The following is an 18,932-nucleotide window of genomic DNA, read 5'->3' on the forward strand; positions in this document are numbered from 1 at the left end:
GACATGCTAAACAGTCTCTCGTTTACTTCTAACAGCTAAAGCCTCCATCGAATCTCAGGCTTTCTGACAACCAGTACCACGTGGTAAGAGAGCCTTCAAGCATTAACAACAGTATAGCCTTGACAATTACTGGGTGTTGTGACACTTTTTCAGACACCGTTTTTGGACATATACTCTGGCCTGCGTACCATCGGAAACTTTCTGACTGCCAGTACCCCTCCCTCAATAGGGTAAGTCCTACACGCACAGCTGATGATATTTTGTGTTTTTTCTTGGTAACCATGCCTAGTGTAAAAAGTTCCTTCAACTTTTCCCCCATACAGTGCCCGGCTGGGCACTATGTGAGTATCCTTTTTTCCTTTTCACTCCCACAAGGTGCTCACTATACGATCTGACAGTCATCCCCAGGTATGATTACCGAATGTGTAATACAAACTCGGTTGCAGTCTTTCCATCCCCTGCATATTCTTCTTATTGATACATTGGTTAGCATTTTTTCTGGTGTCCCACCATTGATGGGTCCTGATGAGACCCTGTATTGATAGCTGGGTTGAAACGTCGTCGACAACTTGAAGCAAACCAATTTTCAGCTCCTACTATTGTACTAGGAGGCTGCTAACATTTACTATGAATCAATTGAATGGCCGTTTCTGCACAAAATATTGAAACCATGCTTTTATGTCACAAAGAGTCACAATCCATTTTCCAGTATCAAATCTGAGATCCTAAAGCTGACCAAAGAAGCCAGAGAATAAGGATATATCACCAAAAAAGAATTTGAGTACCTTAACACCGAGAGCCCTCGTACTCCGGTTCTCTATACTTTGCCAGAAATCCACAAAAAGCATCACAAATCCCCCAGGGCGCCCCATTCTATATGGCTGTGGTTCAGCTCTGGAACCCATCGGCAGATATATTGATTTCTTCCTAAGGGACTTAGTCCCCATATAAGAGACTTATGTAACAGATAGTATGTTCACAATAAATCTGGTTGACAACAGGCCCTTTAATGCAGAAACAGACTGGTTGGCCACGCTAGACATAACATCACTGTATACGAACATACCTCAAGAAGAGAGTATTCAGCTAATAGAAAAACTATTAGAGACACAAACACGTCCCCTGCAAGTCCCCACAAGTTTTATTCTTTCCCTATTGCGCATTGCGTTACAATACAGCTATTTTCTCTCTGATGGTAGATAATACCAGGAGTGCTCTGGGACATCTATGGGAGCAGTTCTTGCCCCAAATCTAGCCAGTATTTACATGGACTTCATCGAGCAAACGTATGCTCTATCGGCACAGAATGTATATCATCCCAACATAAAGATTTGGAAACGTTACATCGATGATATTTTTATATTCTGGTCTCTCTCTGAAAATGATTTACATGAATTTGTCAAATATCTGAACAAAGTCCAAAAGCACCTTACGTTTAAATCAACCATACACAAATCCGAAATTGCTTTTCTGCACCTCACTATAGAACACAATGATGGAACACTGTACACTAGTCTTCACATGAAACCCACTTAAAGAAACACCCTCCTCTCTTATAACAGCGATCACCCCCATGCGTCTAGAGATGCATTACCATTTGGCCAGTTTCTCCACCTCCGTAGAAACTGCTCCCGTAAAGAGGACTACATGAGGGAGGCACAAATTCTAAGAGCTAAAGTGCTATCCAGGGGCTACCCGAACAAAATAGTGAAGAACTCACTCAAACCAGCATGGTTCTGTCCCAGAGAGGAACTATTGACTCCAAGCACACTGGGCATATTCCTCGACTGCAACCTGAACATGCGAGACCACATTAACTCAATGGCCAAATCAGCCAGATTCCACCTGAGCTACCTTTGGAAACTAAAACCCTTCATCGATGCTCCTGACTTAAAAATGGCAGTCCAAGCTCTAGTCATCTCCAGACTGGAATATGGATGCTCCACTCTCATGGGATTACCCAAGATCTCCCTGGCACCTCTAAAAGCCTGTCTCAACGCGGCAGCCAGGCTACTCACCAGCACCAGGAAATTTGACCACATCTCTCCACACTTGCAAGCTCTAAACTGGCTCCCTCTAGAGGCCAGAATACAGCTGAAATTGGCATGCATGACACACAAGGCCCTATACGCAAACTCCCCTGCATACCTGGCACAGAAACTTGTGTTCTCTGGAGGAAACAGGAACTCCCGATCCGCCAGAAATCTCCTGCTCCAACCTGCCCATTTTCGTAAAATAAGAACCTACAATAGGGCATTCTCCGGGGCAGCACCAAGAATTTGGAACTCCTTCCCACCCGACATCAGAAGAATCCCCTCTCTAGCTCGCTTCAAGAAGGAGGCCAAAACCTTCCTCATGGGTAAATTCCTGGTCTAAGGCCTTCTCTCAGCCACCATGATATGCCGGTTGAATCTAAGACTATTGCTTCTTCCACAGTTCACCAACCTCACACCGCCGAGAACACGTGGGGCTACGGTTTTCACTGACTCTAACCATAACTGTAACCTCACATTTGTGTCCGCTTTTGCCCCTATGCTCCCTGCAACCCTTCCCCGCCCTATTCCTCTATATATTTCTGCTCGAGACTTTTCTGTTTTTCAATTGTTTTCCTCTGTTAACCATGTAAAGCGCTCTGATTCCCTCACGGGTCAAGTTCGCACTCTATAAAACATTAAAATAAAATAAATAAAATAAGAAAGAAAACCCCTCTCGAAAAATTGATTTGTGTCACAACTTTTGGGATACATACCAACAAAATACAGAAGTTAATCAAAAAGAACTGGCATCTTATTCAGAACATAGACCCTGCTATAAAAGCATCCATGTTTGCATTCAAACGTGGCAAGAACATTAAAGATCATCTTGTCCATTCCTCGACCTAAGGAAAGACTAGTCCAAGGCATGGGACGGTAGAATCAGCATGGGAGTTACCTGAAATCAAAGACCATCGCAGATGTGGCAAATGTGTAGTGTGTGCGCTGACATTTGATACCAACACTTTTGAACATGGGAACACCAAACAATCCGTGAATTTCTTCTCAAACTGCAACACACGGAATGTAGTACATTGTATATGGTGCAATTGCCAGTTACCCTACATAGGACAAACTAGCCAACCCATCAAAACGTGAATAAGTCAACACCGAAGCAGAAAAAGGTGTCCCATCCCTAATGCCCCTTTGGTAGCACACTACAATGAACAAAGCCACACAACAGACAAAGTAAAGTGGCAGGTAGTAGAAAAAGCATCCATGCCAGAAAGAGGTGGACATCTGACCCATATAATGCAAAGACTAGAATGCCAGTGGATAGAGCGAATAAAGTCTATTGATCGGGGATTCAACACAAGTGAAGAATGGCGTGGGTTTGTCTCTACTCTGGCTAACTGAAGGTTAAATGAGCCTGCTATTTGCTACCATACATAACAGGACAGATATAGACCATTCCCACTACTGAGGCGACACACCTGGTCTTGAGTTTACAACAAAAAAGTGGTCCGGATTGGATCCATCCAGTCTAACTCAACTATGCCTTAATATGGGTTAGATGAATAGTAAGCTGTGATGTGCACTGAAACATTTAACATTCTCTGCTAAATACAATGTTACAACATACTGGATGCTACATCATATGCATAAGCACAAGCGAATGTTTATCTTCTGTGTACCTCTGTATTTGCGATACTACTACGCCTGATGCAGTAACAATATATTTATAAATTTGATATGTACCTTGATGAGGGTTATACACAATGTGAAAATAACAATCGAATGTTTATTATCTATGTACCTCTGTATCTGTGATACTACTATGCTCAATTCAGTAATAGTGTATTTATAAACTTGATATGTACCATGATGAGGATTATACACTATGAGGAAATGAGAAGTGCATCAGTTGTAAAGAATTATCTGCCAAAAACTATACGGTACCATATCATCTCCGTAGCCGCTGACAAAGTTTAGCAGCCAAGACAGGTTAGAAAACATACTCGTTATGCGATAAATTAAATACATTTATTCGCCTTTTTTAGACCTTCCTTATACACTAATATTGTCCTTAACAGCAGTAATCCTAGCACGAGACCTTCGGTGCTTTGAGAAATTTCTCCTAGTAATGCCTGCTCATGTATGCTGGTTCCGGCCAGCAGAGCGCACCTGGAGACTATAAATCAAGACTGCATGGAGTTGTTCGGCCTGGACAGTGTGCAAGCGGAGACAGACTAGTGCAGTTCTCTGGGCGTGATTTCTTTCCGCAGCAAATCAAGACAGCACCTCTTATTGGACTACTCTTTATATAACAACTATTGGTAAGGGTTTTTCACGCGCCCATGACTCATTGACACAGCCGCATTTTGTCCAACTCACTTATGAGCTTCGTGTAATTTTTCAGGAATTGACATGCTAAACAGTCTCTTGTTTACTTCTAACAGCTAAAGCCTCCATCGAATCTCAGGCTTTCTGACAACCAGTACCACGTGGTAAGAGAGCCTTCAAGCATTAACAACAGTATAGCCTTGACAATTACTGGGTGTTGTGACACTTTTTCAGACACCGTTTTTGGACATATACTCTGGCCTGCGTACCATCGGAAACTTTCTGACTGCCAGTACCCCTCCCTCAATAGGGTAAGTCCTACACGCACAGCTGATGATATTTTGTGTTTTTTCTTGGTAACCATGCCTAGTGTAAATAGTTCCTTTAACTTTTTCCCCATACAGTGCCCGGCTGGGCACTATGTGAGTATCCTTTTTTCCTTTTCACTCCCACAAGGTGCTCACTATACGATCTGACAGTCATCCCCAGGTAGGATTACCGAATGTGTAATACAAACTCGGTTGCAGTCTTTCCATCCCCTGCATATTCTTCTTATTGATACATTGGTTAGCATTTTTTCAGGTGTCCCACCATTGATGGGTCCTGATGAGACCCTGTATTGATAGCTGGGTTGAAACGTCGTCGACAACTTGAAGCAAACCAATTTTCAGCTCCTACTATTGTACTAGGAGGCTGCTAACATTTACTATGAATCAATTGAATGGCCGTTTCTGCACAAAATATTGAAACCATGCTTTTATGTCACAAAGAGTCACAATTCTTACTGATAGGTTTCACTTTCACTTGGGGCACCATGCACTGGTTTCAAAAACAATGTAAATATATTATATAAACTACCTTGTTTCTCGACAAACCTTGTGTAGTATGTCTTTTCTCTCTCTGACAACTCTTCCCCTCCGATTGTGATTGTGCTGATATATATGAATTATTAAATCACAGAGTGTCCACAGAAACCACTGTATCGACTAGAATATTACAGCACTTCAGTAGAATTAAGTGTAAGGTTAAGGGGCTCCCATAGTTGAGCATTTCAGCAGCAATAGCCACCTGCCAGACACTCTCAGATGGTAAGTACAGGAAAAAGTCTACCTACAACCTAGAGGAGGCAACACTGGCGTGACCTTAAACCTCAAGGAGTGCAGAGGGATACACTCCCTGGACACAGTCAGTAGTGGGCTGAACGAATTGGAAGAAACCTTTAGACAGACAAGCCAACTACAATACAATTGACACTGGTTTGTCCAGAGACACTGACCTTCCTTTCATGATCAAGCCCACCATTAGGTTGTTTGTAGCCTCCCATCATCCTGCACATGCGTCTTACCCTACTGAATGCTTTAACACTCGCATGCATAAACTCGGTTTGCTCTGACTAGCACTCATACATTTCACACCCCATTGCGAATTTGAAGTTTTTATGTGTCAATAACTGCACTGGTTCTCCCAGTATGTTTCGGTCTCAAGCAACGTCTTTTCATAATGTTACAATGTGTGAACAACATCTTTCATGTGTTATATGTGTATTGTTGAATAATACCCTTGCTGTTTTTACCCTCTTTGTGGAACATGTTTGCGATTCTGGGACCCTGGAGTTAACTGGTATTTTAATGAGGAAGAACACATCCACAATGATTCTAAAGGTTTTAATACCCCTGCACGCATATTGATAAGCATTTTCCCTCTTCGAGGAACATATTTGTGATTATGGGACCCCTTTGTTCGATGTAATTGTAATAATGATGAGCTAGGTTTTAAATACCTCATTTCCTGAACGATACCAGGGTGGGCACAATTCATCAGTAGACTGCCTTCCATAAACCATGAATTGAAATGTGGTAGCGTTAATTCTCGCCCTTCGGATAACACCATGTACGAATTTAATGTTTCGAGACTCCGGCATCCTCTCGGAGTTCCAAAACAACTAGGTCCTTGAAGCGTTTCAGTAAAGTGACGTTGAACTTGACCCCTTCAAGTTTGAGCAGCAACATCTAGCTGCTGCAGAAAACTGTGCACGCCACCCTTACGCCTAACCGACATAAGACATACCGGTTTTCCTTCATCTACCGGCACTTGAGCAGACTCACTCGAGACTGCTGACTGTTAGACCGAACCGCTCCGATATCACAGGTAAGCGTAGGCATCGTACACTAGTATGCCAGTAAATTTCTGATGACAAGGGTATTTATGCTCCTGTTTTACCTTTGGTGTTACAAGTAACACTTTAGACTAACACCCGATTTTTATTTGTCAGGGACTTTGACCATGAATATCCACCGGCCGATAAAACCTTGGAGTAATTAAGAGAGGTAACCATTTCACGCTTTTAAAGCGGGTGATTATCGCAGCCATGCAGTATTGGTACCCGACATGAGTTTCTGCTTGCAGACTCATCACTGCATCAGCCCATCCTTTATTCCAAACAATCTAAATCAGGTAAGACCTCAGTCTTTCCAGCCACACATTTTGGCCCTCTCGCCTTAGGCGACTGTTCACTGTAATTAATTCCTGCACTCTTCAGTTCCAGATCCTAACAGCAACCTCCCAGCCACCATTATGTGTCATCATTCCCCTTCACGAGTCTGCCTGTTCACTGAGAGAATTAGGTAAGGCTCTAATTCAGTGCCACCTACACTCAGCCTACCCCTCTAGTCAGTGATATAATCACCTATCTTTAATTATTTTAGATGCCCAGTGGTTTTCCGGCACACGTTTAAGGCAACGTTTTGATACCTCGTTTGATTGATCTATTCCACATTGAATCGGTGAGTATCATTATTTTGGTACCACCTTCGTATTCTAGATCCCATCAGCTGGAACATGCCTGATACATATGGATTAATTTCATTTTAGGCTGTTCTGTTGTGATCTTGTCCTGAAGAAGACCACCAGGACGCTCTTAAGTTACGCATACGGCAGGGTTGAAACGTCGACGTTCCATATCGGTCCAGTCCCACCGGATCCTCTGGGTTTAAACTGCCTAGCAATTACACAATCTGCCAGACACACTTGACTCATCTACATACTGGCCGCATTGAAAAATCATTCCATTGTATAATTTGTATATAGAGTATATGTCCTTGCTTCACCAATATGTAAATGACACTCATTCGCCTATGTCACCTGAGCACTTACTTCACTTCATTTATTATCACCTTCTTCTTACTGAAATGTTGACATCCGCATGATAAAAGATTTAAATTCAGAGAAAAAGTAAATATTTACAACTCTGCATAAATTGTTGGTCTTGTATTCCAGCTCATTCGCTCGAGTAATACGGTTACTTTCTTGAAACTATGTTTAGGATTCATCCTTGATCACATAAGCAATTGTTCTTACCAAACAGAACAAATTGCAGCTTTTTGGTAATTTTTGTCCCTAACAGCCTAAACCTTTGCAAGCAACATCTTAGAAGGAAAAGGTGTTTGGGATTGCTGATTTATGTCAGGAAGTCAGTAACACTCTGGAATTAGCCGTGTTAGCCTCTCTGTTTGTTGTGTCCTTTGTACCTTGCTTTAGATTTTTGTCCCATTGCTTTTTCCTCAGGATTTTCCTTGATTTCAAGAATCTCCTGTAAGCCTCCCGATAAAGTCTCCTGATTGCTGACCCTTCAACTGAATCATTGGGTAGCTGTGTCCTGATGCTCATCTTCAAACATCTTCATCTGCCTCAAAGTATTTTCCCTTTCTGATTTGCGTTAACTTGCAACCTATCTTTTTTTTTAATAAACTTTTTATTGAATTGTCACAACAAGCATGGCAAAGCATTTCGTTCAAAAAGGAAAAGGCACCACATTCAGATCCAAAGTAGACATATCTATGTGTACAACCTATCTTAAGGACATCTGATTGCTACATGTTCTGTGTAGGCAGTAGAAGCCGGTGTTGTCGACGAAAGGGAGGGCAGGAAGGAGGAGGAGGGGGTTTCATATAGGTCGCTGTTGGCCCAAAAAATAATAATAGTTTTTAAAAAACGTACCTGCAGCTGGATGTGTCATGCTCTTCTGCTCCTCTTCTCCAGGGCACAGGATCCCAGACTGCCCTGCGGCCCATCATGAAGCTGCTCTCATGCATGGCAGCAGCTTCAGGATTGGCCTGAAAGCCCTCGATTTGCACTCACAGACAGAGAGTCTGTCTGCTCTTTCCAACTCAGCAACGCAGCTGGGTTGGAGAGAGCTTCACTGTGCACGACAGTTTGGCCGACCTGAGATGGCCGGTCAAACCATCATGCGCACTTAAGGCAGTGCCCACCACTCCTCCTGTCATCCACCTGGCCCCACCCCCAAGACTCGGCAGGAAAGGAAAATAAAACGGGTTTTTATCATCGTTTTATTTTTCATTTCCTGCTGTTTTGGGGGAGAGAGGGCGACACTCCTCAGCCATAGGAGCTGCCATGTGTGTAGGTGGTACTGTGGCCACAGGAAGGAGTTCTGCTATGTCAAGCAGCACCAAAGTCAAAACAGAAGCCATAGTCAAGTCCTAAACCTGATATGTAATAACCTTTAATCTGAAATTGGCAGTAGCATCCCATTATTTACAGCACCGGAAACTACATAACTGGTGGAATCATACATTATCAAAACAGAAGTTAATATAATGACATTCCCTGCTTTCTATGTACGATTACATCCCTTAGCAAATGTAAACTCTGCTCTTCAAACACTTGAAATTAATCTAGCCCCTCAATTCTTCGATATATAAAAATAATGTATTTTTATGACCAACACATTCCAGTATTGTACGATCTTTTTTTTGCTAGCAAGGGGCATGACAAGGAAAGAAGTGACGTAAAGAGCGTTGTTGTATGAGTGCAAATCTGAAGAAAATTGAGAGCACAAAGTGAGTGTGTTACTGATATTAAAAGAATTTGCAGACATTATACTATCATAAAATATGGCTAAGCAGTGGATAAGCAACGGCTTCTTGCTCTAGTTCAAACAAAGTTTGGATCTCAAATAAAAGAGAATACATACCCGGGATCTAAGAGCCCATCAATTCGTTCTCTGGGTAACAGTTTTCCTCTTGATGTGTGCCGCTCCCGCGCCTTTCCTCCTCCCCCTGTGGGTCGAATATTATTATGTTGAATTTAACATCAAATCAAATTAGCGTAAGGCAGGAAAGCAATACACATTTCATTTGGTGTCCGAACTAAAAGAGCGTTACTGCACATTATTAGATGGGGGCTCGGGATAAGATGCAAAAATAATGTTAAAAAATAGACCCAAATCAGGCTGTTTTGCACTTTCCTCAGCAAATGCCTCAGAACTAAAAGGAGGTGGAACTGATTATGGACAGTGCAACAGTACCCATAGTCAAAGCGGACCAGTAGCCCAGACTGCAGCTAGGCTCATTCACCGTAGGTCCAGGTGGCCTCACTGCTTCATGCCTGGAACAATGCGAGTGTTTTATGCAAAGGAGGGGCAGATTAAAGACTTAAAGACACAGCACTACATGCAAAAGTAAGAAATGTTTGCTTCTACATTCATGTGACCAGCTTTATCTTGTGCTTCTGTACATCGGTTTCTTCCCGGCACAGTGAACTGAGGTCAGAGAGACAGAGTTAGCGTTGCTAAGGGAGGCTGAGTGTGGAACTTGTGTGCTCCTGGTGGGGTATGATTCTGCTGGCCTTATTTTCAGATAACTGAGAAAAGAAGTTATCATTTTGTACCTAACCATGATCCATTTCCTGCCTCCATCATTTAAGTGCCACCCTCCTCAGTGCAACGCTGCAGATGAGAAGTGCAGCAAAATAAAAGATGGCACTTAAATTTAGTAAGAGAACATCGAATAAAGCAATACCTTCTTTATCCAGTTACAGGAAACTAGACAAGCAAAATAGACAAGGCAAGTCCTCTAGTAAGCCCCATGTCAATCTCACGAATTCGGTTTCTCAGACCACATTTCACCAAGTGTCAAAATGTTCTTCACGGAGGAGGAAGCACCAGATATACAGGATGCAACACTCTCCTGCATTCTATATAATAAGAAGATAACCACCACGGAGACAAAAGGGTAAGTCATCATGCCCAGAGCAGGTCTAGCAAAAGCGGTTCTTAAGGATGGCCTAATTCACTGGAACTAACACGCAGTGAATACATTGCACCGAAAGTCTGTTGCAAAGCTGGTCGCAGATAACATCAAATGCAACTGGTCTCTGAAATATCTCCGATGCTACTGTGAAAGCTTGAGCGGGGATTAACGATAATGGAAACAAGCATTGAAATGCAAAAGGTCTCGCCTTTGATTAAGTTAAAGCCTTTTGCTTTGCTAATGGTATTGTATAGCAAAGCAAATGGCTTTAACTTAATGAACGGCGAGACCTATTGCATTTTCAATGCTGGTTTTAAATGGTCTCCGATTTATTCTCAAGTGTGTTTCATTTATTGCCTCTGTGAGTACAACAAATACTTAGCACTACCCTCTGATAAGCCTAAACTGTTCACCCACACCATCACAAGAGAGTGTATTTATAGGTTATTTGTGCCTCTGTGAACCAATAAGGGTTGCCTGGACTCTGCACAGTGTACCTCGCTTTAGTGAACTATAAAGAGAGCCAGCTTCCTACAAAAATGTATCCAGATGCCAAAGTGAAACCATTATGCATACAGCATTGAAAACGTTAATTCTGAACAATTAAAGGTCTTGTCTTCCGTGAAAGCAGAGGAACACCACTGTATCATATGCTTTACCCACGAGATGAGGAATGGGGAAAAAAAGAAGACATTCTCCTACATAAAACAAAAGGTCACCTCTTATTCTGTATATCCAAGTGCTGCTAGACAGAACCAAGGGCCTGGTTCGTTCAACATGCAAACTGTAGGATTTCCAAAGGACAGTAGGCGCGCAGAAAGCTTTTGTTTCATCATGTTCTTATTAAGCAAGCATCTCATTAGAGACCTTTCTAAGATTGCACACACCAGACACTGAAAACCAAATGTAAGACATTTGGGTCTCTTCTAAACACAGAACACGCTTCTGGAATAACAATGCTCTAATAACACTAATGTAAACACGGATTGGCATCATAATTCTTCCCCCAGAACGAAATGTCAACAACGCGATCTGTTTTTACATAGTGCACAAAACGCCACAAGCCAATCTACACTTCGGTGAAACAATCCTTTTTGTAATGCCCTCAAGCAGCAATGTACAAGCCAAGGACGAGCAGGCAATTAGCGCCCAGGTCAAGGAGCAGCCTTGCATCCCACACGCCGGTCTCGAGGTCACATTTTGTTCCACTTCCAATGGTTCTCAGGTCACTGACAAGTGCAGGATGCAGGACAGTACAGAGAGGAGTGCAGGGCTACATCAGGGATTGGCCTCAAGCACAAGCAACAGCCAAAGTATCTCCCATAGCAGTGCAAAGTGAATATGGAGCCATGGCTTGAACTCCTCCAGACCCACCCCCATTCAGATAAAAAGGTGAGCTGAACTCCACGTGGAAAGCTGGTCTACGGACCCCTTACTTTACATATACAGACAAGTGCTCCAGACAATGTCACTACAAATCGGCAAAGGGCCCGACGTGGCACTCATCTAACAAAGAAAAGTAGCAGTAGCACAAGCAATTTCTTCTCCAGCAGAACAAGCCCTTGTTGTCTTAGACTTTATGCTAGAAAAGTAAAGCAAATATCAGAAAGGCTTTCTTGCTCAAAGGGGCAGACTGGGAAAACGAAACCCACTGAACATAGCAGATGTATCTGCTCAGGGCTCCCCTGTTTTGAGGCGGTAAGCAGCAAAATAACCAAAACAAAAGATATATGGGCCAACACAAGGTCCCCAAGGGCTCCTGACGGGGAAGCAGGACACAATACCCCGGGGTCTTGTTGACATAGCGACATGGCGGCGAAAGCGAACATGGGGAAAAGCACACAAATAAAACAAGCGAAAGCGCCGCCAGTGTGAAAAATAGTGCGTCCGTCTCACGCCACGAGTAAAGCATCCAGTCCTCGCGTGCACTTCTTCTGTCCAGCCGCGTGTACATCTGGAATCCGTATTGATTCCAAAAGGTCCACGCATGCAGAGAGCAACGCATGCGCGCTGCTAACGCCAGGCGAGAACTAAAAATGCCTTAAACTGAATAATAGACGGATATGAATATAATAATGTAGTGAGAAAGGGAGTAGGGGCTTCCTTATCCAGGTTAGAGCCAGAGTAAACGACAATTTACTGGCGGAGAGAAGCAGAATTTAGATACATTCCAAGCACTCTCAGTGTATCTTTAATGAGGAGAGTCATTCTGAAGAGCATTAGAAAACAAGCATTTGCAATGCAATAGGGGTCGCATTCATGCAAGTTTGAGCTATTGGCATTGTAAATGACAATGCCTTTTATTTATGTTTTGGGTTTTAAAACATAAATAAAAGCATTGTCATTTATAATACTAATAAAGTGAGGGGGGGGGGCTATTTCATGCCCTCTCTGTGAGTTGAGTGTGCAGTGTGGCATTGCGTAATGTCATTGCTATCTTTGGCCTAATAAAAAACACTCCAGCTGTAGTAGGGCCCTGGCTTTACCGCCTGGTGCAGGGCGGGCTGTGCTTTATGGCAGGCATGGATGGAGGGATGGATGGTCTCGGCTGCAGCTCCGGTCTTGTACAGTGCCCCTGCTATTATTAGTGAGTGAGAGGCGCTGAGGTGGTGGTATTGGTGGTGGTGGTGGTATTGGTGGTGGTATTGGTGGTGGTGGTGGTTGTATTGTGGTGGTGGTATTGGTGGTGGCGGAGGAGGTGGTGGTATTGGTAGTGGTATTGGTGGTACTTGTATTGGTGGTGATACTGGTATTGGTCGTGGTACTGGTATTGGTGGTGGTGGTGGTATTGGTGGTGGTATTGTTGGCGGTGGTGGTAGTGGTATTGGATGGGAGAAACAACCTATACAACGCAGTCATTACATCGCACTACCTTTACATAGCAGTCATTACATTGCAACATCCTTTACATCGCATGTCATTACAATGCAGCCACTACAATGCAGGTCATTACAATGCATGTCACTGCAACACAGGCATTACATCGCAAGTCATTACAATGCATACCATTACAATGCATAGTACCCTTACACTATCCAACAGTTACCCTACTGTTGCACTCACTGGAGTTAGAATAGTAATTTTTACCCCTACACTATCCGACACTTACCCTACTGTTGCACTCACTGGCGTTAGAATAGTAATTATTACCCCTATACTATCCAACACTTACCTTAAATGCGATGTAATGGTATGTATTGTAATGGTATAATGCGATGTAATGGAATGCACTGTAAAGGTAGTTTCTGAAAATGCGATGTAATGACATGCGATGGAAAAGAATGCATTGTAAAGGATGTTGCGATGTAAAAACTGCGTTGTAAAGGCATGCATTGTAAATGTATGCGTTGTAACGTCATACATTCATTGGATGGTGGTGGTGGTATTGGTGGTGGTGGTATTGGTGGAGGTGTTGTTAATAAAACAGGCTTTTGAAAACAACCCGTCAGGTGGCATTAGGACAGATCACATGTAATACAGATGTGTTGTTGTCAGCTTCAGCCCATGATTATGTGCTACCTGGATTTCAAATGACTTAATTCTCTAATCATTTCTAAATCCATTTTACTTGGGGGTGAGCGGGGGGTTTGAACAGACACAAAATAATGCTGAGTTAAAGTGATTGAAAGCAGGCGTCTGTGTTACAAGGGCAGCCGTGCTGCTTAAAAAACACAAGCGGTTTCAGCGGAAGCAGCGCATGTCCATCCTGCAGGAAGAGAAACTCAATAAAGTAAAAAGTGCTTACAGACTAAATAATACGTCCCGTGTTACAACTGAAGTGAAAGGTGCAAGTCGTCATGGGAGGATACAAATGAAGACCAGGCCGTACTAGGGAGGGACTAACAATTGTATTAATGAATCCGAAGGCAGCATTTATGAAAGACAATGACACAAGCCAATGAAAAATTTGTGAGGGGAGTGGTCACGGAATCTCTCAGATACTCTCAAAGACAGAGCAGTGCATTCTTCAAGCTCCACTTTAGTCTTATGGGAAAAATCTTAAGGTTCTTCAATTAATTTATCCTGCAGGTCAATGTAAAGAGCAGCAAGCAGAAAACCTTCCATGCCACCAGTTCACAAAACTTTCAATACCCTCTTGGGAAAGAAGGTTTACAGAATGACATAGTTGCTTACAGATGTGCGTAACTAGCCACACAAACTCTAGTCTATAATACATGTTAGATGAAGTCTTGTTGAAATGTTGAAAGGTTACACTTGCAGATTAATGCATTTTAAGATGCATTACATTCATTATCTTATAGCCAGGCTTTATTTGTTACTAGGCTTTACACGGATACTCTGGAATTACACAATACTTTCAAAGTCCTTAAACAATAATACGCTGGCAAGGGCAAAGTATAAAATATACTTAACACACAACCATTTCAGAAGCCGTTTCAAAATCCATGTTTTTTTTTTCCACATGTGGGCAGACCCATCCACGAGTCTCTGGATTTTCTGATTGACATTCAAGCCAGAATGCTTCTAATTTGGGCCAAGGTTGAATTTGCAGATGCTTCAACACAGGCTCACACAAATCAAAATGTACAACTTTTGCAAGCTTTGATCCTCCTTCAGAGTATGGTCAGGAAGAGATACCTGAGGTCTTTGGGTTCTTCATGGTCATGATCAACACGGATGGTCTCAGTAACATCATTTTTACCCTTACTGGGTTAATTAGTGGGTTTTTTTTTTGGGGGGGGGGTTCTCTCTCTCTCCCCCTCAAGGTAGTTATAGTTATGACCAAAGTTAACTTTGGCGTCCCCTTATTGGTTAAGCTGTTGTGGTGAAAGTTTCGGGGTGATCCGTCAAGCGGGGGAGCGACAAAAAAAGGAGGGCCCGAAACACTTTTTCCCCATGTTAAGACTATGGGGATTTTTCGTTTTATTAACACGCCTACAGCCCGAGCTGCTGAAAGGCACCAAGAAAAAGTGATATTTGTGATTTGGTGTAAATCCGTTCAGTAGGTTTTCAGATATCCAACTAAAAAAATAGATGTCTGGGAATGTGAGTCCTTATATTGGATCTCAGATCCTGCTACAATTTGACTGGCACGTTTGCAGAGTGTTGGAGAAAGGGGGTGTGGCCTCCAATGAACTCTCAACAATCTACCTGTGTGGGTCTTACTGGAGGTAACAGGAGGCGTATTTGTCCCCCACGGACCCTCAAGATCCAGGGGGACCTCATCCCCCAGCTAGCAGTGCACCAGGAGGCATGTTTGCAGGGTGGAGAAAGGGGCGTAGCCACCAAAAAACTCTTAGCAAACCCACTGTGTGGGTCTTGCTGGAGGTAACAGAAGGGGGTCATCAGGTTGGCCTAATGCCTTTTTGTGACCAGCTCAACATTCCCACTAGTGCCTATCACCATCTGTTCATAGTAAGGGGATGGGGGTGGGCAGCCACAGCTCCCTGCACTCACAATGAGCGCTGGGTTCACCTGCCCGATCCAATCCTGGTGCTGCTCTCAGCAAGGGAGTAGCGACAGAACTCGCGGCACTAATAATTTTTGCATGCTGCTACTGCTAGACAGTTCTGTTTTACTGCAGGTTTCAGCAGTTATTCCCCTTGTTTACTTACCATGTGCTGCGCTATGTTGCGGACGATGTTCTTCCTGCGCCAGGACCGGTCACAATTCACCTTCTCACTGAATGTGGATTCAAACTCCATAACTTCTGGCCTTTATGCAAGCTAGAGAGTGGTGTGCCATCTTGGGAGAGCACAGCAAGTCTCCTTTAGATAATTGGGGTCAGGACGGTAAAGTTAGAGGGTTGGGTCACAAAACAACTCAATAATCGGTCTCGTGAAAGGTAGGGAATCTGGTGTCTAATGTTTGTTGCTTGCCCTCCAGTGTCGTAATAGCGGTCACAATGCAACGCTGCCTTGTTGAGTAGATAAAGATAATTTTGGTGTAGTGGACCCCTTGTACACTTAGCACACAGTACCACAGCACCTTAGGCACTAATGATAGGTGCGCCCCTGTAAGAGCGCATAGATTACCGATAATCCTGGAGTTGAAGCAAGGTATTGAGTATTCTAGTCAAAAGGTATCGGATTAACAAAACTGCTGTAAAAAGGTGAGATCAGGTGTGCATTGACAGTCTTTAGGACGTCAGCGGCTGGAGCTCCAAGGGCAGACCGTGTGTGACAGAAATATGGGTGGTCTGTTATTGTCTAAATTGAGGTTATTGATATTGCTAAAGCTTGTCAAGGTTTGTTTGCTTCTCCTAAATGTTCTTAATATTAACGGTATGGGAAGGCACTGTTAAAATTCAGAGGATTCGTTTATTTTTACCTACAGAAACCATGTAAATAAACGCATGCATTCAAAAATCCCTATTCAAACTTGTTTCATTTGGTGGGGGGTTGCCTGGGGTGTGTGTGTGCTAAGAGTGGGATGGTCTTTCTTCAGTTCGGGTATTTTGTCTGTTTCTTTCCTTTTTGGTCCTCGGTTATTGGCGGGTGGGCGGTCATCAGTGGGAATTGCACATCTCAGGGGGAGGGTGGGGGGAGTTGGGGTGAGTGGGGTATCTATCCGGAACGACACTCAATGTCAAAGATTGTGGTTGTTTTGTTTATAAAAAGGTCAATTGCGGTCATGCCAATGTATAACTGGATACTGCAGCGGCCTCTGGGGTACAGAGCCCTGCGTTTATTGTGCAACTGACAATAAAAATTTGTTTTACAAAAAAAAACTTGTTTCATTTCTCAACATGTCTTTGAAATGTAGATTGTGTATTAAAAAAACTGAAGCTTTGTACATAAATCAGTGCAGATTGTCATTCGTTGACTGTTAAAAATGTGGCATAATATGGTGGCTTATTTGGCTTGACTACTTGTCAGGTAAATGATTGGTGATGTTTGACTCTACCTTCCCTCTCAGTGGTGGTTTAAACAGCCAATGCCAGGGGCAAGTTCTTGACTTATTGCATAGAATTACCTGCTAATTACTTACGTGAATATTTTGCAAATGTTCAATGGCTGAAAGGCAGAGCAACATTTATTTTGATTCCGTCTATGGTGAGAGGTGTCACTGGATCGATTTTCCCCCACTGCATGGAAAGAGCATTGTTAGCCTGCTCTCTGGTTCAAAGGCCGATTTTGAAAGTTGTCAGTTTTGCTTTTCTTTCAGCCCGAAAGAGTTTCTGGTGTGGCATTTTCTCCATTCCACCTTGAGAAGCTTGCTTTTTCCTTTATTTTCCCTAACCTTGACTGACCACAGATGTGAGGAAGGCTGTGCTTTTTCAGGAGGAATTTGTTCTCGACTAATGTAGAACTCGGTGCCATACCCACTCTTGGGGAGATATGCTTAAGTCCTCCATGTTTGTAGTACCGTTGGTCAGGTTGCTAACCTTATGTTAATGGTATATGAGAAACCTTTGTGAAGTGTGTCCCGGCATTGAACCTAAACAGCAAGCATGCATTACTCAAGCCATCCCCTGTTGTGAAGCGTGCAAATGCAAGAATATCCTTGGGGTTGATGAGATCAGATTTCTTCATCCCCTAAATGAGACATAAAGGGCCTTATAGGGTGCCCTACAGCCTTTTAATGTATATTGACTGCTGTCCCATTGTGTCCAGTCCGACAAATCAAAATATCTTGCATTTTCGCAATAGCTTTAATTTTTAAAGATATATTATTATTTTTTTTAAATGTATCTGTGAGGTACTCAGCATCATTATCTCAAAGTCAGTTACGAAGTTTTCTGGTTATGCCGAAGCAGCAGCAACCTACTTCATTATCATATGAAATCTCTTTATTGATGTCATAACTACAATTTCACAATTGCTTTATTAACCTTCTTGCTTTCTCAAATTTGCTTGCAAATGCACAGTTTGGGCACTTTTTAAAAAAGAATTCGGGGGGGGGTATCCCCGCGAACCCCTCTAGCACAGTCAGGCTCGCTCACAACAGGACACTCAGCACGAACTTTTATGACCCACAACTTTCAAAATTCACCAGCTGCCACTGAACAGTACCCACTTTTCTACTTATTACCATTTAATTTCTCAGTGTAGGTTCAGTGATTGTTAGGGGTTTGATACAGGTAAAGACTGTCTGTATTAAGGCATTGGTTATGCAACAGAGCTTCAGTGTCTGGATAAACTTGGTTTTCTCTGAACAGTTGTATACAGATTGAAAACTGTGTGCAGGATAGGTTACTCTTTCATCTGTAATTTATAGTCAACATGAACTGGGCTACCCATGAAGTAAATGGTATACGGTCAATGTTGCACACAACACAAGCTTGCTTTACCTACGGGGATTGAATGTATGAGAGCATTACTGATGCGTCATACTATTCTGAGCTATTTTGCACTTACTTCCATAGCTCTTGTGCTATACCTGTTTAAAAAGCAAGGAGTACAAAAGAAGCTTGGATTATGTCATTGGTGATGTCATCAGCGATGTCAGAAATAATGTCATAGAACATGGCACGAGTGATGTAATAGAAGAAGTTAGTTTTTTTGTGAATTTCTAAGGTTTAAAAATATATATATGTTTTTATCACATTTAACTATAACGTTACTTTAACCTTTGTTTTTGTCAGTTAATTTCTAGGGGTTTTAAA

At 42.7% G+C, this 18,932-nt stretch overlaps 1 protein-coding gene across 1 annotated transcript in view; it reads right to left on the reverse strand.

Moving 5' to 3' along the window:
* Positions 1-18,932, reverse strand: part of MCCC2 (methylcrotonyl-CoA carboxylase subunit 2) — a 209,639-nt gene that overhangs the window by 168,766 nt on the left and 21,941 nt on the right. Inside the window, exon 3 of the mRNA XM_085632355.1 lies at positions 9,307-9,391. Within this exon, the coding sequence (XP_085488481.1) occupies positions 9,307-9,391 (85 nt within the window). The remainder of the gene's footprint in view (positions 1-9,306; positions 9,392-18,932) is intronic.

Source organism: Triturus cristatus, chromosome 2_1, assembly GCF_964204655.1.
Source record: "Triturus cristatus chromosome 2_1, aTriCri1.1, whole genome shotgun sequence".
NCBI classification, from domain to species: Eukaryota; Metazoa; Chordata; class Amphibia; order Caudata; family Salamandridae; genus Triturus; species Triturus cristatus.